The following is a 24,191-nucleotide window of genomic DNA, read 5'->3' on the forward strand; positions in this document are numbered from 1 at the left end:
CAAGGGGCACAGTGGATTTTCCAAAGGCCTCCTCTCTCTGCGCTCACTTCGCTTTCTTTTAATATTTGTTTGATTTTAACCCTTTCGCCTTTTTCCTTATATTTTTTTTTTTATTTTTCTTTGGGCTTTGAGCTGCGTTAAATACATTGCGGCATTCAAGTTAATTTACCACTAGCAGCTGCAGTGGGTAAATGGAATGCGAAGAACAATAAAAACAAATTCTGTTGCTCAACTCGAACGAGATCTTAATTAGTTTATGAACATTTAACTAGCTTTATTAGCTGCAATTACGTTATAAATATTGTGTATTTAATGCCTAATTATATTTCACTTCACCAACTTTGTGTTTTACGTTTTTGCAATTTACTCGTGTTTTTAGAAAACCTCTCTAAATTGCTCTCATTGGAACTTCTTTGCCGCGAGGCTGGCACAATTTTATGCAAAATTTGCCTATATTTTAAATATGTATGTTAATTCAGGCATTTTTGGAAGTTTTTTATTTGTTTCTATTCTAGGAATGACCCTTATCGTGTTTCTGCATTTTAATTTTATATTTATTATAGGACACTCTTGAGATCTGATTGACACTTGTTAAATTAAAAAAATATACAAATTTTATATATTAATATATAATATATAATAAATATTTTCTTTTCACATATTTTAAGAGATTTTATAAAAATATTGCCATTTTTTTTATGAAATTTTTTTAAATAAAATTATTATTTATTTTAAAACTACTTTTTTTAATTTACTCGACAAAAATCAGCATCTAAATTTCATATTTAAAATTAAACAATTTATATTTTCAATATTTTTAAGAAAGTAACCCTTATATTTTAATTTTAAATATCTTTTTTATTTTTCCTTATGTCAAAAATTATGCATGGCAATTATGGGCATAATTTTGGCCTTCACAAATTATATTCCTAGACTTTACCTGCCAAATGTGGCCTAAATAATACAATTTGCTTATAATTTAATGTCTACATTGACATCTAAATGTTATGCATTTGTAATGTTGTTTTCGTTCACGATTAAATGCAGGGTTTCACACTTTTGTCCTCAATTTCAGTTGCGGCCTTTTGCGTTCCGATTGTTGACATTTTCCTTTTTTGCTTTTGGGAATTTTATGGTTGTTATTTGTTATTTGTGAGTGAGTGTGTGTGTGTGTTGGGCTGTTGAGTGTATTTTTGTGTGCTGCATAATTTATCACTGGCTTTAAAAACAATCATGTTGTCAAGTGTCAAAAGCTGTGAATGCGAGTGCCGCTCAGTGGGCGCCCCTTGCCCTTTGCCCCTTGTCCTGTGCTCGGCTGAAATGTGAATTCAAATAAAAAATGCGTGAAATATGCAGTAAATTTACCTTTTTGTACAACATTTGCTCGGCAGGTGTAGCCAGTGGGTGTGTTTGTGTGAATTTGCTATTTAGCAGCGTGTGAAGTTATTTTTTCTTTCAATTTTTTTGCTCGCTTTTGCCGACCGCAAACTGTGGGCAGGCAGCGTCCATTAACACACACGCCCACACCAACACGCAAAACTGACCCACAAAGCTGATGGTCAGTCGGCCGGACAGTCGGACGGAGGCGTGTTAATTTGAATAATTTATTAAAGCCCCCTGATGAGCGCGACCTTTCAACTGAGGCGCTGCAAGGCGCCTCGCGTCATCATTTGGCCAAAAGAGGCCCTCCCACCCCTCATCTCCTCGCAGCGGCCAGCATTACGAAGCGCAATTAAGCACGTGAAAAAAAGAACCTATCAAACTGAAAATAAATTGCGCCGATGCAGTTGCAGTTGCAGCCTGCGACTGTGCAGTGTTGCCAAACGCTGCGAAAATTGCAGCAACAGCATGGAAAATTGTTGGGTTTACACAGACTTTTTGCTGTAACCATTTGAATGGGTTCCATTTTCAATACCCTGTAGCCACGAAGGGCGGCTGGTGGGGTTTAAACATTTTAACTGCTAATTCATCTCTATATATAAATCTGTTTGTCTTGACTGACTGACGCAGCCTAAACCGTAAGAGCTAGGATGCTGAAATTATCACTGTAGTTACCTTATGAAATGAAGGTCCACGTTAAGACGGGGTTTCTCGAAATTCCACCCGCAAGTATGGAAAAATCGCGAAAAACATTTGTATAAAACTTGGGGGTCAAAGATTTGGTGGATGACGTTTCGCCCTCAAATTCATTTTCAAGAATCTATGTGTTTCACATTTTTCCAAACTCCTTTGTTAGAAATGCGATTCAAAGAGTTTTGGGCGCAGTTTTAAGTGGTGTCCGATTTGCTTCAAACTTATTTTCAGAGCTCTACACAAAAACTTAATGAATACGTGTTTCAACGATTTGGGAAATCCCACCCGCATCAGTGGTAAAGCATTTCGAGAACAATTATTTACCCGCTAGTAAATATTTATATATATATATATATAAATTATATATATATATATTTAAAAACAATCGCAAATGCTGATCAAAGGGTATCTTCTAGTCGTGTATATATATATAAATAAATTACATATACACTTTTTTTAGAATATATAATTTATATATTTAAAAACAATCGCAAATGCTGATCAAAGGGTATCTTCTAGTCGTGTTGTCTTGCCGTTCTCCATTTTGGGTATCTGTTTATTTTTTGTGGCCCATTGTGGCTGCTGGGCAAAATTGTTTGCATTTTGGGCTGCTGATGCATGCGAATTGGAAAATATTTGCAATTTAGCAAAATGCGCCCGGAAGCGTTCAAAAGCCGGGTTCGAATGCTACGGGCCGTATTACGATACTGATTCGAGCTCTGATTTATATTTGTATTTGCCTGCGGTGCGTGCCAAATGGCAGTAATTACGTTTATGTGTGTTCCTTTTTTTAATACTTTGCAGGTAGAGCATATGAACAAATAAAAAATGTGCCTTCTATTTTATTTGTAGAGTATTACAAGTAAAATAAGTCGCTGTCATGGTATAGACAAATATATTTTGATCAATATTGTATTGGCATGAATGAATTAAACATATTTATATAAACAGTTCCTTTAATTTTATTTACTATTTTTATATTCCCAAAAATTAATATATTAAATCTTTCTTATTACTTACCCTTAATAATTTGAATAATAATATCTGACTTGCATTTTTAAATAATGTACAAAATACATATATGAACTTTACATTCATATCCAATAAAAGCACACTCCCAATGTGGACATTAATTCTTTTTTTACCTCTTAACTATCTCCTCAAAATATAGTACAACCAATCACTACACAAAAATTATGCGCGCACATTAAAAACAAGAAAGCAGTTCTAGTCGGCAGCTCTCGACTAGGTATTACCCTGAACCCTCTTATGTCAACACCAAATGCAGTTCGCGCAACGCGCTCGTTTGAAGTAATATAGATAAATTAAAAAAAAAAAGTTCCTTTATTAAAATAGCAGGACAGAAAAAGTCATGCCATGCTGTTAGAATGCGAAGCAGGCGCGCATGAGTGTTAGTGTGTACATGCATACACAATTTCTTGAGGTTTTCGCTAGCTGGGCCATCCAATTGCGCAGTTACATATAGCTTTGGTTTTCTCTTATCCGATCTTAATGAAATTTTCTACAGTATATCTTATAGCCTCTGTCCACTGAACACATTTCTGACACATTTCAGAAAATGTCGCATTTTTGACAAATGTGTGAAATGCGCCCTGTGCATTTCCCCATAAGAAAACACATTTTACACATCTTTCGAAAAAGGAACATTTTTGAGAAATGTGTAAATACGCCCCAAACATTTCGTGTTTGTTGCTATGATTAATCGAGATTTCTATCGATGTTGTGAAAAATAGTAAAGTATCGTAAACATAAACAGCTGATATCAACGAAGGCAAGCGGCAACTTTAAATTAGAAATTCAAAATTAGAGTAATCCCACAGATTTTAGAAATTGAACATTGCACAATCTCGAAAAGAGTACTTAAAATTGAGCCCTTACTTCGAGAGCGCAATTTTTGAGATTCAGAAGAAAAACATTACGGCGCTTACGTAAATTAAAGAAACTCGATCAGCTGTTTATTTTATAAAGCGGTACTTTTTCCACTCACATGTTACCGGCAACCGGTGGAACGCTAATATGTGAAATTGAAAAATGTGTCACTTCTTAAACCAGTGGACAGAGGCTATTATTGTATCATAGAATATCTGTGTATTCCTTAAATGTCAATTGCATGAAAATTGTGGTTTAGATTGGTTGACAATATAAGTTGGGTTATTAACTTGATTTATAGCCCAGCGGCGTTAGCGGGGAGGTGGACTGGTATAAATGAAAGATACTTGATATATCTCTATATATAAAACTGTTTGTCCTGACTAACTGACTGAATGACTGATTGGTGATGAACGCACAGCCCAAACCGCGAGAGCTAGAAAGGTGAAATTTTCACTGTAGTTACCTCATGTGATGAAGGTGCCTCAAACTCAATTTCAAAGTTCTTCGTTCAAATTTATTTGAGAGGTGTTTCACACTTTTCCAAAAATGTATTCCTCCTTGGTGGAAACGGTGTCAAAGGTTTGGTGGGTGACGATTCGCGCTCAAATTCATTTTTAAAACTATATTAAAAATCATTTGAGACGTGTTTCACATTTTTCGCAAAATCTAAGCTCCTTCGATGGAAAGTGCATTTTAAAGTAATTTTTTGAGAATTTTAAGCTGTGTCCGATTTGCATCAAACTTATTTTCAAAGCTCTATATAAGAATATAATGAATACATGTTTCAGCGATGTGGGAAATTCCACTAGAAACAGTGGTAAATGGCTAGTATATAATATTCTAGAAGCAACAGATAAAGTTTGGTGACTCTAGCTCATAATATTTACCAAAATTTATTAAAAAACAGGATGTTGATATCGATTCGTATCGATTGCTTAGAAACGGATTAAGTTATCGATTATCGGAAACAAACTCAATCTTCGCAGGCACTTCTAGAATCTTTCATTTTATACCTATCGCCACCTCCCCGCTACCACCCTAGAGCTATAAATCAAGCTATTAACCCAACATAGATTGCCAACCAATCTAAGCCACAATTTTTACGCAATTGACTTTTTGAGAATACACAAATATTCTATAGTACAATAAGATATACTGTATAAACTTTCATAAGGATCGGTTAAAAAAAACCAAAGTTATATATAACTGCGTAATTGGATGGGGCACCAGCATTAGGAATTTCTGTAGACATGTACACACACACATTCATGCGCGTCTGCTTCGCATTCTAACAGATTGGTAATTGCGACTTTTTTCTGTTGTTATTTTAGTTCTTTTTTTTTATCAAAAGTACTTAATTATTGGTGTGGCTGCTGAGTAGAGGCATAGCAAGTGGTGCGGTCTGTCGCCAATTCGAGCCCTACCGGGAAAAGATTTTTTCTTTTTATACCCTGAACCTATTATAAATGGGTATAAGGGTATATTGTATTTGTGCACAATCTAAATGTATGTAACAGGCAGAAGGAAGCATCTCCGACCCCATAAAATATATATATTCTTTATCAGCACCAGTATCCGAGTCGATCTAGCCATGTCCGTCTGTCTGTCTGTCCGCCTGTCCGTATGTATGAATGCAAAGATCTCAGAACCTATAAGAGCTAGAGTCACCAAACTTGACATTTAGCTTCAAAAATTGAATATATATGTATATGCATTTGATGTTAGAAGATGAGGGTTCAGGGAATCCCCTAGTCGGGAGCTCCCGACTAGATCCTCTTACTTGAATTTGCTGGTGTAGCTGTTGAGTAGAGTCGACAGCAAGTAATGCGGTCAGTTGCGAGTTCGAACCCTGCCAAGGGAACATTTTTCTTAAATTTATTTGGTGTTGCAATAAGAGGGTTCAGGGTATCCCCTAGTCGGGAGCTCCCGACTAGAACCTTTTACTTGTTTTATTATTTGTTATTTGTGTTTTCATATAAATTATTATGATATTTATTTTTCTCAGCTTATTTTATTTATTTTATTTTTTATTTAATTTTTTTTCGTTATTTTCTAAAGTATCACCTAAAATAATTAGTTTTTACGTCCATTTTTTTTTACATATATATACCCCACAAATATCAAATTAATCTACAGACAAATCATACTTCCAATTTCAACATAATTAACTTTTGTCTCCCTTGAACTTTTTTCTCCAAAAAATAAATTATACAACAAATATCAATTCAATTAATTATACTCACACAAAAAAGTTACGTGCACCTCTTTAAAATGAAATTAAATAATCTTTCTATAATATTACCATTTTAATGAATATTTATTTTAATATTCATGATATATTTTATTTATCAATATTAATATAAATAGTTTTAAATATTCATTTCTGATTTATGTTTCTTTAATATTCTGCCTAGATTATTTATACCCACTCACATATCTATTCTGGCCACATGAAAAAGCACTACTTGCGTCTGGCCTGCCTTTGATTATCCTTCTTTATTTACACACATCACTCGATTGATTTATCGTATGAAATAATAGGCAGCCAATAGCTTCAGTTGTCTGGTTGAGAGCGGGCTTCAGTTTATATCCAATGCTTGCCTTTAAATGTCAATAATACGTGAAATTGAACTGCCAATTCAATCTCCCAGCAAATGTACGCAAACTCCTGTCTCCTACGGATACATTTTTTTTCGTTTTTGTCGCTCGAGGTCTGAGGTTTGGGGCCTGGCGTTGGAATGATTTCCATATAAGCATTTTGCATTTGTGCGAATGAATTCTTTATTCCATCCTTTATTTATACGTTATTTTATTTTGTACGCTTTATCGCGATTCCTTTCCTCGGCCAGATTGAAAAACTATTTGCTAGAGTCTCAAGTCTCAAGTGTGCCGGGACTTAAACGACGACTGCAAATCGTACGCAGATCACATTACGCCAACCACCCGCACCCGCACCTGCACCCGCACCCGCACCCGTCTCCTGTTGCCTCTGCCGACATGTGCAACTCCATTGAAACTGGCTGCAGCAGCTGGAGTGTGCGGTGGGGCTGGGTGGCGGGCGTGGCCTCCCATGGAACCGAGAATTGCTTCACATTTGGCTGCATTTATTTCCTTTATTCATTCGAAAAATTGAAAGATTTATTTCTTAGTTCTCTGCGATTACATTTTTTCCAGCTAATGTGTTCCGATTGAGCGACTCCTCCGTCCTGGCAGTTTGTCAATGTGTCAGGCATTGAATGCCATCAGCCCAATATCTTCTGCTCTGCAGCGGATTGGGCGCCGGCGGCCGTGGGTTAGTTACATTTCCATTTGTTGACAAGCTGCACAAAGTAATCAGTTTTAATTAAATAACTAGTTGTGTGCTCAGGTAACTGGAATTGAAAACTATATGTTGTTTATTTTTAATAAATAATAAACTATTTAATCATAATAATACAATATACCATTTACCTTGTACACATTATTTTACATTTGTTAATTGTATATTTTTTGACAACTCTATAGGCATAAGAATCGAATTTCTACTATTTTCAACAACTGAACCGAAACACCTGTAGATCTTGTAAATTATTCAAGGTCGGGCCCGGGAAAGCCACTTAGCATATACTCATTCAAACTATAACAAGTCTAGTCGGGAGCTCCCGACTAGGGAATACCCTGAACCCTCTTATTCCAACACCAAATAAATTTATAGAAAAAGTTCCATTGGCAGAGTTCGAACTCGCAACTGACCGCATTACTTTCTGTCGACTCTACTCAACAGCCATACCAGCAAAATAAAAAAAGACTCTCCGGTAGGGCTCGAACTCGCGACAGACCGCACCACTTGGTATGCCTCTACTCAGCAGCCACACCAATAATTAAGTACTTTTGAGAGAAAAAAAAGAATTAAAATAGCAGAACAGAAAAAAGTAGCAATTAACATGCTGTTAGAATGCGAAGAAGACGCGCATGCATGTTTGTGTGCACAAGTATACAGAAATTCTTGAAGTATTCGCTAGCTGTCCCATCCTATTGGGCAGTTACATATAACTTTGATTTTTTCTTAACCGATTTATGAAATTTTCTACACTATATTTTATTGTACCATAGAATATTTGTGTATTCTTAAAAAGTCAATTTCATTTAAATTGTGGCTTGAATTATTTGGCAAAAAAAGTTGCGTGATTAACTTGATTTATAGCTCTGGGGTGTTAGCGGGGAGGTGGCGATAGGTATAAAATGAAAGATACTTGTCATATATACATAATATTCTATACGCAACATATCATGTTTGGTAATTTTAAAATTGCTTACAAAACAGGATGTCGATATCGATTTTTATCGATTGCTTGGAAACGGAGTCAGATATCGATTATAGGAAACAAACTCGATCTGCGCAGGCACTAGGAGTACCTACAGATTATTTTCAAAAATTTCTAGATCGACTCGGCTGTTGATGCTGATTAAGAATATATGCACTTTATGGGGTCGGAGATGCTTTGCTATGCCTGTTACATACATTTGCACAAAAACATTGTTTCCATTTTACCAATTTTTAATGGGTTCAGGGTATAAAAACATTTCATGGCTTTTCCAGTCTTGTAAACACCTTCGTTTAGCTTTAAGTTCTCAATGGGCGTTAGTTTGGCTTCTTGACAAAGGAAAATTAGCGATAAGAGTTGTTGAAAAATGAAAAATTCTTTTAAATAGCCAGTCAAACGTGTGTTTCCTCGTTGTGCAGCTCGACGGCGTAAAAATAAAGAATTCAATAAATAAACCTAATCAAATTTAAAAAACAATAATTAAACTCAGTGAAAATAAGAATAAAGTAATTTGTTATAAATTAAATAAAATGCCAAATTTGAACATAAATGAACTCGATTAAATTAAAAAATAAATTAAATTCAATTAAAAATAGCATACCATCAGCTTACGTAACTTGCCATTATTCAATTAAATTCCCTTCTGGCTTTATTTAGCACCAAATCAGTCCGGAACAATTTCTCTCAAGAGCTTCATTATCTTTCCGATATATATCCCCGATTTTTAGTCCGTTCTTCCGTCCGTCCGTATGTATGAACGCAAGGATCTCAGAACCTATAAGAGCTAGAGAAATTTTAGATGTATGTGCTCCTAGTGCCCGCGCAGATCGAGTTTGTTTCCGATATTCGATAACTTACTCCGTTTCCAAGCAATCGATAAAAATCGATATCGATATCCTGTTTTTTGGGCAATTTTGGTAAATAATAAAAGCTAGAGTCTCCAAACTTGACACATAGCTTCTAAAATAGAATATATATATGCATTTGATGTTGGAAGAAGAGGGATCAGAGTATCCCCTAGTCGGGAGCTCCCGACTAGAACCTCTTACTTGTTAGTGTTGTTCTGTGCTCGTTGAAGCATTTTTTCACGACACTCGCCAAGCTGGCGCCTATGCAAAAATAAGTTCATTTCAATATATCGATTGAGGCACAAAGAAACAGCGTGAATGACGACAGGTTCGGTAAAAATTGCACGTGTGTTTTGTAATTTTACGCTTTTGATATGCCTTTTCTCATGGTTAAACATCACTTTCCTTCGGGCAATGACTTTTTTGAAGGCCACGACTAAGCGACTTATCATGTCTCGTCTATTCCCTTCGCTTTCAGCTATTTGCTTTTAATGAAAGTGAAAGCTGCTTGCCGAAGGTCTCAGTTTAGAATACCTTGTGCTAAATAAATCTAAAAGGCAATTACAGATATTTAATTGGCAATTCATTTTAAAAAAATGAAAAATTGCTTTACGCCATAAGCACCAATCACCGAAATACTAAAGCAACACAATGGCAACCCCAGCAACGGCTGTCGGGACTCCACTCGAGTCCACATCAGTTACGGTCGCAAAGCCAGCGGAATTCATCGTCCCTGATTTAGGGTCACCAGCGTTAGTTGCAAACGCAGTTGTAACCCCTTTTATCGCCGCGGAGACGGTAGCTAAGCCTGTCATAGCTACGGTATCTGCCGTTCCAGCAGATCCTGTAGCAGTGCAACTTGCAGCCCCTGTAGCTATCTTGCAGAACCAGGTTCCTCAAGCCGATCTGGTGGCAACACCCCTTGCTGTAATGAAGGCTTCGATTCCGGTAGCTGTCGTGGACTCACCGGCACCAATAGTTGCCCAAATGGCAACCCCAGCAGATGCCGTGCAAACTCCAGCTCCTATAGCCGATCCAGAGGCAACACCTGTCTTGGAGACTCCAGTTCCGGCAGTCGATCCGGTGCCAGCCCCCGTAGCTGACGTGCGACTGCCCATTCCGATCGCTGAATCAGTGGCAGTATCCGTACCTGTCGTGCAGACTCCAGTTCCTGTGGCTGCCCCAGTAGCAACTCCAGTAGCTGTCGTGGAGACCTCAGTTCCTTTAGCAGAGCCGGGGGCAGCGCCCGCAGCTGTTGTGCAGAACCCGGCTCCTCTGGACGAACCTGTGGCAACACCCTTAACTATAATGGATACTTCGATTCCGCTAGCTGAGCCAGTGGCAACACCGGTAGCTGTCGTCGAGACTTCAATTCCGGCACCAGTAGCTGTCGTGGAGACACCGGTTCGGGTAACTGAGTCAGTAGCAGCCCATATAGCTACCTTTGAGACTGCGGCTTCGGTAGGTGACCCTGTTGCAACCCCATTGGCTGTCGTGGAGACATCAGTTCCAGTAGCCGAGCCAGTGGCAATACCGGTAGCTGTCGTGGAGGCTTTAGTTCCAGCAACAATAGCTGTCGTGGAGACCCAAGATCTGGTAAGTGAGTCAGTGGCAACCCCCTTACGTGCCGTGGAGACTCCAGTTTCGGTTACTGAACCTGTGGCAGCCCCATTGGAGCCCGTGGATACTCCAGTTGCGGTAGCCGAGCCAGTGGCAATACCCCTACCTTCAGTTCCGGTAACTGAACTAGTGGGAGCACCAGCAGCTGTGTTGGAAACACCGGTTCTGGTAGCTGAGTCTGTGGCAACCCCCGTACCTATCGCGGAAACTTCAGCTCCTCTATTTGAATCAGTGGCAGTACCCGTACCCGTCATGAATACTCCGGTTCCTGTAGCTGAACCAATTGCAACGCCCGTAGCTGTCGTGGAGACTCCGATTCCGGTAGCTGAGTCACTGGCAACACCTGTAGCTGTCGCGGAGACTCTGGCTCCGATAACTGAACCAGTGGCATCACCAATAGCTGTTGTGGAAACTTCACCTTCAGTTGCTGAGCCAGTGCCAACACCCGACGCTGACGTGGAGACCCCGATTCTGGTAACTGAACCAGTGGAAATGCCTGCACCTGTAGTGGAGACTGCGGTTTCGGCAGCTGAACCTGTGGCAGTTCCCATAGGTGTCGTGGAGAATTTGGCTCCGGTAGCTAAACCAGTGGCATCGCTAGTAGCTGTTGTGGATACTCCAGTTGCAGTAGCTGATCCAGTGGCAACACCCGTAGCTGTCGTGGAAGCGCAGGTTCTGGTAACAGAGTCAGTGGCAACGGCAGAAGCTATCGTGGAGACTCCAGTTGAGGTAGCTGAGCCACTAGAAACCCTCGTAGTTGTTTTGGAAACTTCGCCTCCGATAGCTGAGGCAATGGCAGCACCCGTAGCTGCCATGGAGACCCCAGCTTCGGTATCTAAGCCAGTGGCAACGCCCGTAGCTGTCGTGGAGACTCCGATTTCGGTATCTGAACCCGTGGGAACGTCCGTAGCTGTCGTGGAAACTCAGATTCTGGTAACTGAGGCAGTGGCGACGCCCGTAGCTGCCATGAAGACCCCAGCTTCGGTAGCTAAGCCAGTAGCAATGCCCGTAGCTGTCGTGGAGACTCCGATTTCGGTATCTGAACCTGTAGAGACGCCCGTAGCTGTCGTAGAGACCCCTGTTCCGGAAGCTGAGCCAGTGGAAGCTCCAGTAGCTGTCGGGGAGACTTTGATTTCGGTATCTGAACCTGTGGCCACGCCCGTAGCTGTCGAGGAAACTCAGGTTCTGGTAACTGAGGCAGTGGCAGTGGAGACCCCAGCTCCGGTTGTTGAGTCATTGGCAACGCCCGTAATTGTCGCGGAGACTACGGCTCTTGTAGCTGAGCCAGTGGCAACCCCAGTAACCAGCTATGTAGTAATGGATGTACCTACAAAACAATCGGAGTCACCAGCAGCTGTTGGGGATTCAGGTTCGGGCGAATCTGCTGTCAGTTTTATTTTATTATACGATTAACTTTTAGGTGCAGCAATTGGATTATCGAATGCATATGGGGATCAGTCTGAAGTTGTGCCCGGGGCAAAGATATATCCGACTCGCAGGGATCTGAATACGACAGATGTGTCGCTGTTGGCCATCGCAGCTACCTTGGATGCCATAGCGGACAAGCTCAACGATCAAAGAGCTCGAAACCAAGAAGTCTTGGATCGAATCTGCGAAATAGAGAACATTTTAGGCGTGTCCAAACAATAATACTATTGTATCTGCTTAACTAATGTTGAATATCTGAAATATGATTAATAAATGCTGTTCAAGAAAGTTTGTATCCTTTTATAAGCTGCTGCTTAACAGAGACAAGTACAAATCTACGACTTGCAGTTTAAGACACTTTTACGCAATGCTAAATAAATTGCAAGGAATGGCACCACAGACATTTATAATATATGTAACTTCCCAGACAACACCCTCCCCCCTCCATCCAACGACCCATCCGCCCAACAACATTTTGTCAGCTATGCAAAATTTTCCAGCTCGCGCTTTACAATGAAATTATGCGAATGCGTTGGCATTTGCTGTATAAACAAACTCTTAAATACCACCCCGAAGTCCCGCTATCTCCGCTTCGGCGAAAGATGACGAGCCTTCGCGTAGGACATGGTTGTATTTGAAAATTAATTATTACTCAGCGACATAGCAACCGCCGCAGAAATTTGGTAGATTGAACTGAATAAATTTGCTGTGTTTGGAAAACTTTCAGCTACTTGTGAGCAATTGCTGAGTTTCATGTAATTGTTAAATATCAATAATCAAATTTAATTAGTTGGCTCAATCTTAAAGCTAAAAGACTTTAAAACCCAAAATGTTTTCTAAGAACTTTTGTTATTTAATGAATTGCAAAAGTTGGCATGAATAGTTATTGAATTGATGTGCATAGAAAAATATTTATCTGCTTTTGTCTTTGAGCGCCCTTCGGCTGCTGGGGCTTGCTCAAAGAAAAGCGTTTTTCATCTGCCAAATACCCAAATCGACCCTTTAGACCAGAAATTGCACATGACCATAAAATTCACTTTGACTGGGAATTGAGCCGTTTGCCTTTAGCCCATGCGAGGGCAATAAACATTTTTAAACACTGGCAAAACTGACTATTGAAGGGCTGCAAATTTAATGAGCCAACTCTGAGTTCGTTCCGGTTCGCTCCGGTTCAATACGAATGGGTGTCATGGAGTCAGCTTAAAAAGCCACCTACGGCGATTATTCTAATCATTCTGATTATCCACTCTCTCTCTCTCCCTCGCGCTCGCTATACCAACTTTGACTAACATGATATGCCAAGCAATCTCTGGCGCTGTCTGACTGGCTGACGCCGGGTTTTCGTTACGGCCCAAGCCCAATAACATGTACGACAGCTCAATCTAAATCTATAGGCAAATCGCAACGCACAAAAAAACAACAAACATGGCTAAAAACAAATTCCCATTTGACCATTTTGACTGGAAACAATAAAATGACCTTCTGTACACACACACACACACACACACACACACACACACACACACACACACACAAACACACACACACACACGCACACACGCATATACACACATAAACACACACACAAACACACACACACGCACACACACACACACACACACACACACACACACACACACACACACACACGCACACACACACACACACAGCAAACACCATAAATGTTGCAAATGGAGCAACAGAGTAAACTTGTTGTTGTTTTCACTATGGTAAATTTTCTTCTTTTTCTTGCCATAGCTGTCTGGGCTTGTGGCTAAATGTGTACCAAAAAATGAAAGAAAATAAAAGCAAGAGTAAAGGCAAAAATGTTCGCCAGACTTTCCTTTTTGGCACTTGGAACATGTCTGTTATACGAAACCCTGACAGAGAATTCCCCAACCACATACACACACAGACATCAGCATTTGCGGAGTTGGGTCTTAAAACTAGATGCCCGTTTGGCCCTGTAAGCAGCCTCTGACAGCAGTGGGTTATACAATTTAACCACATTAATGATATCCAATTGCTCCATGTGGGGAGTATCTGACCGAAAGTGTAAATGTGTAATTGCTGCAGTCTACGCTGAAGGCGAGCAGGAAAATAGAAGTGGGAAGGGGGTCATAGGGTGTGGATTTGTGAAACATTTGCACTGTCATTCGATTGTGAACTGTATCTAAGCTACTTATATGGAGCTTACAAGTTTAACAGGGGGTTTGCCAGCTAAATGAAATGGCTGCGCCGAATCGGTATTAAATTGAAATTTTATATTCAATTTTGGAAAATAAGAGTTATTGTCTATTGGCTTTTGATAAAGGTGGTCGTTACGAGATGAAAAAGGTATATAGTAGTTTAGATAAATTTAATTTTCGTAAATGAGGTTAAAATAAGTTAAATTAAAAAAGTATATCTAGAAAAATATTTTTAATTAATATTAATGGAATTATAATTTAAATTCTAATTAAGATATACGCTAAAATTAATTTTCTTTTGCTTACAGCGCACACTCGATTGAAAGAACTATTTTTATATTCCTGATGATTTAATCCTGGACACTAATAAGCACGAGCTTAACTCTCTTTGGTGTGTTATTCATATTATTGTGCTTAAATTTACTTTCTGCTTAAGTGAGACTCTTTGGTTTATATTTAAGAAATATTTTCTAACCTCGAAAGCAAGTTTTATATAGTACCCGAAATATTCTTTTTACATTTGTTCGCAGTCTTTAACTTAGACACATTTCACCGAAAATCAGAATGAGCTAATCAATGTGTTACGGAACTGCTTGTTTCTCAGTGGGCCGCGCCGGCTGGCTCATCGGATTCTCTGGGTGTGGTCCCATCCCTGGCCCGCAGTCCGCACAATCGATAACAACAAAGCTACACGTCTGTAGCAAAACAGACTCACACAACACTACTCAAAATGAACCGCATAATCGATAACAAATATTCGGAACTACTAACTCATGAACAAAATACACAGCTGTAACAACTATGAAAATGTAAACAACAAAGGTAAGACACTCAATATAAATTAACATTCGCTTGCCGTCAACCGGACTGAACGGAAGTCTAGCCAGCTAGTGTGCCTTAAAAACAAAAAAACAAAAAAAAAACAAAAATACATACAAAACATAAAATCCCAAAGTGCCTAAAATCTCAATTCCTGCAGCTGTGGTAAGTCCTCTAGACTAAGAAGTGCTAAAGAGAAGAGGAGAGAACATGGCGGGCGCCACCCCACTGGCGTCAGCCACAAAAAGATATGCTGATAACCTTGACATCTTTGGCCCGGAAGGAGAAGCCCCTGAGCTCAAGAAAACAGCCATATCAACAAAATTGAATAATAAAGGAAATAAAACGGCAAAGTGCAACAACGAGGCAAAACCTCCCAAAATAAATGCCAAAGAGAATACTAATAATAGAGAAATAACAAAAAAAAATGACATATCCTCTGCAGAAATTAGTGACAGCTCAATGAGTGACACATCGATAAGCAGCGCTCATTCGATCAAAAAAAACATGCAAGTATACAAATGTCAATATGGGCTCAGCAGAAAATTATCTGAAAAAGCTACCAAACTCAGCAATCAAATACCTAAAAACCCAAATTACAAATAGTAACAAAGAAAATGAAAATAAGAACAATGAATTGATTTCAAACACAGACAACTCAGGTACCACCACAAATGACCCAAATGACCCAAAGTCTGAAAAACCTATCTTCCTGTATGATGCCGAACATCTAGGAGCTGCTTGTGTACTAGTAGACACAAGTCAAAATGAAGCCATCCAAAATAAAAATATAAAGAATGGTCTTTTCCTCTACGAAAAAATTCGTCACCTTAAACTCAAAGGCCTGAAGAACATAACGGCGATTGGAGCAACGCTTTACAAATTATATTTTGATAATGCCACCAATGCAAACCAGATAATTAAAAATGAAAGTCTCAGCCAATTAAAGTACAAAGCTTTCATCCCGAGGAACTACACTGAGACATATGGCGTAATCCGTGGGGTACCAACAAGTTGGTCTGACGAGGATATCTATAATAATATCCAATCCGAAATCAAAATTAAAACGGTTGAAAGAATTATGAGGAGAAAAAAAAATGAAGCGGGTGAACTATTGAAAGAAATCATACTAGAACCAACTGAAACAGTCAAAATAGGATTTCTTAACAATGAAATACCGAAATCTGTTCAACTTTTTAACATTTGCTCCTTAAAAGTAATGCACTTTTTCCCCAATGTAAGACAATGCTTCAATTGTGGAAAAGAAAAGATGTCTTAGCTGTGGCAAAGAAAATGGATGCCCCCCTGGATGCAAAAGTGGAAGATGCATCTTATGTAACGGTAGTGGACATCATTCCTGGGAGAAGAGTTCTTGCACAGTATGGAACAAGGAAACTGATATTCTCAAAATCATGACAATTAAAAAACTGGCCAGAAAAGAGGTCATGGAAAGCTATTCTCTCAATAACAATGAGATATACACCCAAAAAAACTATGAGACCAATTTCCCCCAACTAAGTCCAAAAACTAAAAATGTAATCAGCAATGACACAAGTGTCAATCAAATTATCAACAAAACGAAATACAGCAAAGTGGTGCAGCAGGTCGTTGGCTTCAATAAGCCACGCCCACACTTCATTCTGCCCTCATACACCAATGACACAAGCGATTGGACATATAATTACCCAAAGAAGGATGAAACTACAGCAATATGTAATGAATTATTCCAACTATTTTCTCCACTTTTCCATGACAACAATGAGCTCAGTACAAAATTAAATTTATTAAAAGACAAGTTCGAAAACGCACTTAAATATCAAAATGAACCACCCAATTTAACATCCAACAATAGTCAAAATCAAGATGCCCATTAAAATATTTCAATACAACATTCAATCTTTGAAGGCAAATAGAGACAATTTAGAATTTGCTCTAAATACAGAAAACTTTGATATAGCTTTTCTTTCTGAAATTTTTTCACATGACGAAAACAGAAATAACAGAAAACTAGCCAACTTCAATTTAATCAAAAAACACAGAGCAGATGGATATGGAGGAGTAGCCTTAGCATTCAGAAACAATATAAAATTTAGAAAACTGCAGTATAGTACAAATTGTGATATCATCATGGCAACGACGACCAATTTAAATACAAATCTAACCTTAGTTTCGGTCTATTTCGAGCCGAGAATCCCCCTTGAGGAGTTCAAACAGGAGATGTCCATGCTACTTGCACATTTAGAGCATATGACAAATGTAGTAATAGCTGGTGACTTCAATGCCAAGAGCACGGCCTTCGGCGGTAACATAACAAATGCACGTGGCAGATTTCTGGAAGAGTGCATGACCAATGCAGGTTTCAGATGCCTGAATACAGGTGCTAACACCTTCCAAGCGCAACCTAACTTTCTCCAAAATAAATGCGACTCAAAGCTGGCTGGTCAGGCCAATCCAGTTAGGGGGAAGCCACCACTTTCCAATAATAGTGAACATAGACTACACAGCAGTCAAACCAACTACCTTCCTGGCCAAGAAAAAATTGTTGAAGGATATTGCCAACCTCACAATCAGCAATAATCTGGATGACTTCAACAAAAAATTCTCATCTGTAATCAAAACATCAAGCTACTCTATACAAAATAATAAAATCCCCAAATACTGGTGGTCTGACGACCTACAAAAAATATACAGACATTTTATAGCTTCACAAGCAAAGGCCAACAATTTCCCCTCCATTATTAATTTCAACAAAGCTATTGCTCTAAAGAAACTCTGGAAAAATGCAGTTGCCAAAGCAAAAAAAGAAAGCTACATTAACAAAATCAGCATGGTGGACAAGCAACCGAACACAAGAATGGCCTGGAGATTCCTCAACTCCCTGAAAAACTGCCCACAGCCAGAACCAGCCAAACTCTGCCCATCTATGCACAAGCATTTTCTACAAATGTTAAAAGACCAGGTTTCAAGATCAACCAATTTCCAGGAACTCAGGTTCCCAAAAGAACAAAATTATGCAGAGATGCTCTTCTCCATGTCAGAGTTAACCGAAGTCCTAGATCACAAAAGGCCCACAGCGGGAGGGCATGACAAAATAACATATGACATGCTCAAGGCATTAAATGAGAACGGAAAAGCAAAGCTCATTGACATATATAATGATCTCTTTAAAGACTGCACAGTTCCTCCTCAGTGGAGAATCATAAACATAGCACCCATACTCAAACATGGCAAAGACCCTACGAATCTCGAGAACTATAGGCCAATATCGCTCATATCGGCCCTTGCCAAAACTGTTAACATGATGATCAAAAACAGAATCTCTAAATACGTGGAAGAAAACAACATCTTACCTATAAAGTCCTATGCATACAGAAAAAACAAATCCACGACCATGTGCATAAATGATTTACTAACCACAATCTCGCTACTTTAACAACAGAAGAAAGCAGTAGTCATAGTCAGTCTAGACATAAACAATGCGTATAACTGTGTCTGTCTAGAATATTTAAGTAAAATCATGTTACACGAGGGCATACCCGCAAAATATGTCATGTGGATAATGAATTTCATGTCCAGCAGATATCTAAAAATTGGTGAAGAAATGCTAGAAGTATGCGGAGGAATCCCGCACGGCAGTTGCCTGTCTCCTATCCTATTCAATCTGTACACTAAAAGATTGCACCAAATAGAAGACCCGGATACTAAAGTATACCAGTATGCTGACGATTTTATAATCCTATCTAGCAAACGATCCTTCCCAAGTGCAGTGAGTAACATACAGGACAAGTTATCAACCTTCCAATTGCTATGTGAAGATATAGGCTTGAACTTCAATGCCACCAAAACAGCCTCCCTATCGATGAGCAAAAGCAAGAGAAGAATGATCAACTTAGTCGTTAATGGGAGGAACATACCGCAAGCCTCGGAAATCAAATTTCTGGGAAGGTTGCTGAGCGCAAATATGTCGCTTAAGAATCATGTTAAAGATGTAAAAGCAAAAATGCTGAGGAGCCAACAGGTATTGCAATTTTCAACATCGATCAAAGGTGGCCTTAGACCAAGTGTTGCTGTAAACATATACAAAACCTTCATAAGAAGCAAAGTAGAATACGCCTGTACAACGCTGAACATGAATAAAGGCATAGCAAAAAACCTAACCTCACTGCTTGCAATCCCACTTAGGAGATGTATGGGAGTGACACCTTCCACGCCGACTCACATCATTTATGCGCTTGCAGGAGAGCTCCCTCCCCTTTTCAGGGCTGAACTGTTAACTGTTAAAGAAATAATTAAACTCAAAACATACAATCAAGACCTATTTAACACAATCAAATCAACGTACCACAAATCTCCATACAGGAAAACATATGAAGCGCACAAAGACATACTGGACAACACAAAACCAAAAACAAAGTATAACTCAAATCCAAATTTAAAATTAACAACAAAAATACTAAGTAATACTAAAAACAATACCTCTCTTGAGGAAATACAGTCGACATTTAAAAATACACTCCACAAATTTAAAGAATTGGGATACCACATTTTTGCAACAGATGCTTCTGTAATGGAAAATACGGTTGGAATAGCGGTATACAACGTTACCAGCGAGGAAGAATATATTTTCAGCTGCAACAAAGCAATCTCCTCGACATCTGCGGAACTATTAGCGATAAAAACAGCAATGGAAATAGCGAGGGAAAAAAATATCGCCAAACATGTAATATTTACGGATAGCATGGGGGCGATAACACTTCTAAGGCAAAAACAATCATCTTCATACATAGTGGCGGAAATTCATATGATATTAGACTGGACACGCTTAGAAGAAGCAGAAATTGTATGGATCCCAGGTCACAAAAAGATAAAGATCAATGAAAAAGCTGACGCATTAGCCAAAAAGGCATGCACAGAAGGTATCCCTCTAAACATAAGCTACAGTGTGGGAGATGCATTTAGAGCAGCAAAAAGACGCGTATGGCAAACATGGAACAACCATTATAAGGAATTATGTAGAACCAAGGGCATTTTCTTTTTTAGCCTTTTCCCGGTCCTAACAGAAAACCCATGGTTTAAGAAGATAAAGTGGACAGCATCCAATATTAAACTCATAAACCGCCTCTTCACTGGACATACATATGATAAAAAATACCTACACAAAATCAACAAAGTTGATACTAACATGTGTGAAGTATGCAATGATATAGAAAGCGCAGAACACTCCATCTTCCAATGCCATAAATTTAATAGTTTAAGAAGAAAATACAAAATTTTTACTCGCGCTGACTCAACTAAAGATATACTAAAAACAAAAGAACATCTATACTTAAGAGAACTAACAAAATTCATAAATGAAGCAAAAATAAGTATCTAAACCAAATAATTAATTATTACAATTACAGACACACACCAGCTTACTGAACCAACACAAACAACTGACTACACACAGGACTGCCTCGAGCTATCCTAGCCACAACGTATCTGGTCATCTGCCGCAGTATTTTGCGTCGACCAACCCCATAGACAGTTCTCGCAACTGTCTTCACCAAATCAAAAAAAAAAAAAAATATAAATTAACAAAAAAACACTATTTATCCACCTTACTCTTCCAGATCGGGCCCCGGTTCCGGACCCAGCGTACCCGCCCTACCATGAGACGATCACCTCCACTCGTCTCCCTCATTTTGGCCACTAAATGGCCTATATTAGCCCGTGTCGGCCATAATGCCTACTCTCCCCAACAATATTATTTTAGCCGGACATGATTTCTTTCAATAGGTGCGTATAATTGGTTGCGTTTTCTTAAAATGTATAACAATCATAATCATTGCTTATGGCATTTATCTTGCAGCTGTTTAGGATCTCATGCAAGCGGATAATTCATTAACTTCACAGGTGCGTATTACTGTTGCATATATTTATACTAATTGACAAAGCGCATTAATTCCTAAATTTTTCTCTTATCTTATAGAATTAATTTTTTTTTATTTTTTTACAACACTGAATGGAACAGGCGACGAAATACTACAAGGATATTGCTAGTCGCCGCAAAAGAAACGCGCACGGAGGCACTTTAGAGGCAATCGTTGCGCCGATTTAGGAACAATGGCCCACACAATTACTTAAAACTGGGTATGTCACGTATTATGTATTGTATGTATTAAATCGCTTAATTCTACCTTACCCTACCTAAAGAGCTCTCTGGGGGTGGTAAGGGGCGATATAAATGCGTAAATTCAAATTGGGTAAGTCTGTGAGCATAGTTCGCGCAAGTGTTAATTTTAGATTTTTATATTTTACAGGCGCAGATGCATCACCTTTGGAGTTCCCCTCACCGTTCGCACTCTAGAGTGAAGCTCGGCGTAAGTGCCTACGTATGTATAAATATATTTTATAAATACAAATTAACTAAATTTAACGATAAAAAAAAATCTACTCCTTTTCAGGGAGTGCAATTAGGAGTCTTCTTCTGACTCTGCCAGGGGCTCGAACGAGGATGGGCAAAAACATGGAACGGACTCACTCGGTGGATGTGGGCGGGGTCTCGCCTGTGGCCGCTTCTTCGTTGTTGGAGCCCGGTCGTTGGTGGCTCGTCTCGTCGCCTTCAGGTTTGCGCCGACGCTTGCTGGCGGCGTCGCGGGTATGGCTGGTTTGCGCCGCTGAACTGAATCCTGGCCTTCGAATGTTTCGTGGGCCTCTCTGGTGCGCGAGCTGGTCTCCTTGGTGCCGGAGCCGTTAATTTTTGGCTTATTTGGTTCGTCTCTCGTCGCACTTAAGTTTTAAGTCTCTTTTAAATTTTTATTATATTTTTTTTTGTGACTCGAGCGGTTTGCTTTCGATATATTTATTAAACGGCAAAAAAGAACACAAAAACGAAACTTTTATTTGTCCGTTAAGTCATTTGTATTATGCGCCGGCTTAATTTGCAGAAGGAAGAAATTCGGGTCCTTTTAGCAGAAATGCAATGTACAACTTTTATGCTCACTTCGAGCTGGCACGCCCGCCGTTAACCGCTGAACAAATCGAACTCCTCGACATTTTGGGCAGCCACACCATCGGTGCCGAATTTCGGCACACGCATACATTTGCGAGGCGGGCACCGTTGCTGCTCATCTGCACAGCTGCATTTTTTTTTGGGTCAACGGCCCAAATGAAGGCCAAGGGCATATCCAAGGGCATGCGATCCGCTCTCCTCATATTCTCTTTAAGAGCGAACCGGGCGGCCAATAGCAATCGTCGCTTTTGGCGCCGTGGATCGCATGTCTGGCGTTGCCACCCTTCAAAAATTTGGGCTCCGCCGTGGGCCCAGCTTCACCCCGCATACTCCGACCATATGACAAAAGATATCGGCGTGGCCGATAATATCGCACGCAACCAACTGAGTAACCCTCGGTGCTGCCGATAACGTCAAATGCAACATCACCACGCAGATTATTGTAACGACATGAAGGACAGTTACAAGGAATCTGCGTGCGCATTTCATGGATTGACCCAGCCGGCTAATAACGATGCCCAACGTAGGCCACACCCACGACAAGTAATCTATATTTTTGCCGCTGACCCAAAAAAAAAGGGGGGACTGGCGCTGCCGCCGCCGTTGCCTGGCAGGGAGGTGAGCAAATTACGATTATGTTCGTATATCTTTTGCGTGGAAGACGCCTAGCACGCGTCCCTGGAGATCTTCCAACTCGTAGGCGTTGGTTCCCACGGCTCGGACGACGCGGCTCTTCAAGAACTTCCGGGCGAACTTGGCATTGAAGGCTTTGCCGAAGCTGCTTAGTGCGAAGTTGCGCCTCCACACTTCCTGTCCCGGTTCCAGATGGAGCTGTCGCGCGCGGTGGTCGTACCGTTGGCGACTTCGCTCGTATGCGGTGTGCAGGTGGTCCTTGACTTGGCTTCGGATTACAGCCAGTCTGTCCTTTGCGTCAAGGTCAGAAATACTGTGGTCGGCCAATGATCTCAGCTTCCTGGCCAGTTTGTAACTGGAACCATTCAGGTACATCTGCTGTCCAAAGACCGCGAAGAACGGAGTGACTCCCGTAGCGCTGTGGACCGCATTCCGGATCGCCACTTCCACCTCTGGTAGGTACGCGTCCCATTCCCGATGATCCTGACCCAGGTAGGTTCTGATTGCCGACAGCACTGTGCGGTTCACGCGTTCGGCGGCGTTGCTCTGAGGCGAATACACTGGTGTGCGCAGGTGAGTAATGCCAAACGCCTGGACCATCGCATCGAACGACTTTGACACGAATTGTCGTCCATTATCCGAATGGATCACTTCCGGCACGCCAAATTTGAAGAACACCTCATGCACTAGGAAGTTCACGACATCCGCCGCGGTGGCTTCCCTCATGGCCTTCAGGAAAGTAAACTTCGAGAAGTGGTCTACGACGACGAATATCCACGCATGCCCTCGTTTCGACCGTGGATACTTCCCCAAGAAGTCGATATATAGCTTCTGGAAGGGGCGGTCGGTGCGCACTTCTTCCCCAATTCCGACCTGCATTCGGTAGTTCTGTGCCTTGGTCTCCTTGCATGTATCGCATTTCCGAACATAGTCCCTGACTTGTATGGCCATGTTGGGCCAATAATATCGCCTGCGCAGCGCGTGCAGCGTTTTCCTCATGCCTCCATGAGCTGACGTCTCGTCCGCGTGTGCTTGTTGGATGAGTCCTGCCGTCAGCGACTCCGGCACCCAGAGCTTCCAACTGGTGCCTTCGACCTCATCCTCCAAGCTCTCGTGCACGGTCCTCTTGAACAGAAGTCCGTCCTGCACTCTAAGGTCCGGCAACTTCCCTTGTTGGCTCATCACCTCTCTTATCAGCTCTCGATATTCGGTGCTCTCGAACTCCGGGGTCTGAAATCCCAACAGATCTTCCGGGGTTAGTTCGACCTCTTCCACGCTTCGGGACAATGTGTCTGCGACGACGTTGTCGGCTCCCTTGCGGTACTGCATGGAGAAAGGGAACGCTTGCAGTTCTAGGGACCACCTGGCTAATCTCCCGCTCAAGTCTTTG

The 24,191-nt window shown here is 40.4% G+C and overlaps 1 protein-coding gene and 1 long non-coding RNA gene across 3 annotated transcripts; both read left to right on the forward strand.

Annotated features, from left to right (window-relative positions):
* The first annotated feature begins 10,064 nt into the window (after nt 1–10,064).
* Nucleotides 10,065–12,454, forward strand: LOC115763865 (calphotin). The gene is made up of 2 exons (XM_030706641.1): nt 10,065–12,107; nt 12,159–12,454. The coding sequence occupies exons 1-2, from the start codon at nt 10,106–10,108 to the stop codon at nt 12,386–12,388; spliced, it is 2,232 nt and encodes a 743-aa protein (XP_030562501.1). The 5' UTR covers nt 10,065–10,105; the 3' UTR covers nt 12,389–12,454.
* Nucleotides 12,455–15,156: 2,702 nt separating this feature from the next.
* On the forward strand, nt 15,157–21,729 carry LOC115763816. 2 transcript variants are annotated; one of them, XR_004017954.1, is made up of 7 exons: nt 15,157–15,177; nt 20,787–20,952; nt 21,026–21,069; nt 21,188–21,306; nt 21,370–21,419; nt 21,477–21,548; nt 21,621–21,729. It is a non-coding gene; the product is annotated as an uncharacterized LOC115763816 (long non-coding RNA). The 2 variants fall into 2 exon arrangements; XR_004017955.1 differs by lacking the exon at nt 21,370–21,419.
* Nucleotides 21,730–24,191: the final 2,462 nt, after the last annotated feature.

The sequence above is a fragment of the Drosophila novamexicana genome, unplaced genomic scaffold (genome assembly GCF_003285875.2).
Source record: "Drosophila novamexicana strain 15010-1031.04,08,12 unplaced genomic scaffold, DnovRS2.1 tig00000770-arrow-pilon, whole genome shotgun sequence".
Taxonomy (NCBI): Eukaryota; Metazoa; Arthropoda; class Insecta; order Diptera; family Drosophilidae; genus Drosophila; species Drosophila novamexicana.

Coding starts and splice junctions, on each gene's coding strand:
- LOC115763865 (XM_030706641.1), top strand. CDS start 10,106: ATGGCAACCCCAGCAGATGCCGTGCAAACTCCAGCTCCTATAGCCGAT. Junction 12,108..12,158: donor AGCAGCTGTTGGGGATTCAG/GTTCGGGCGAAT, acceptor ATTAACTTTTAG/GTGCAGCAATTGGATTATCG.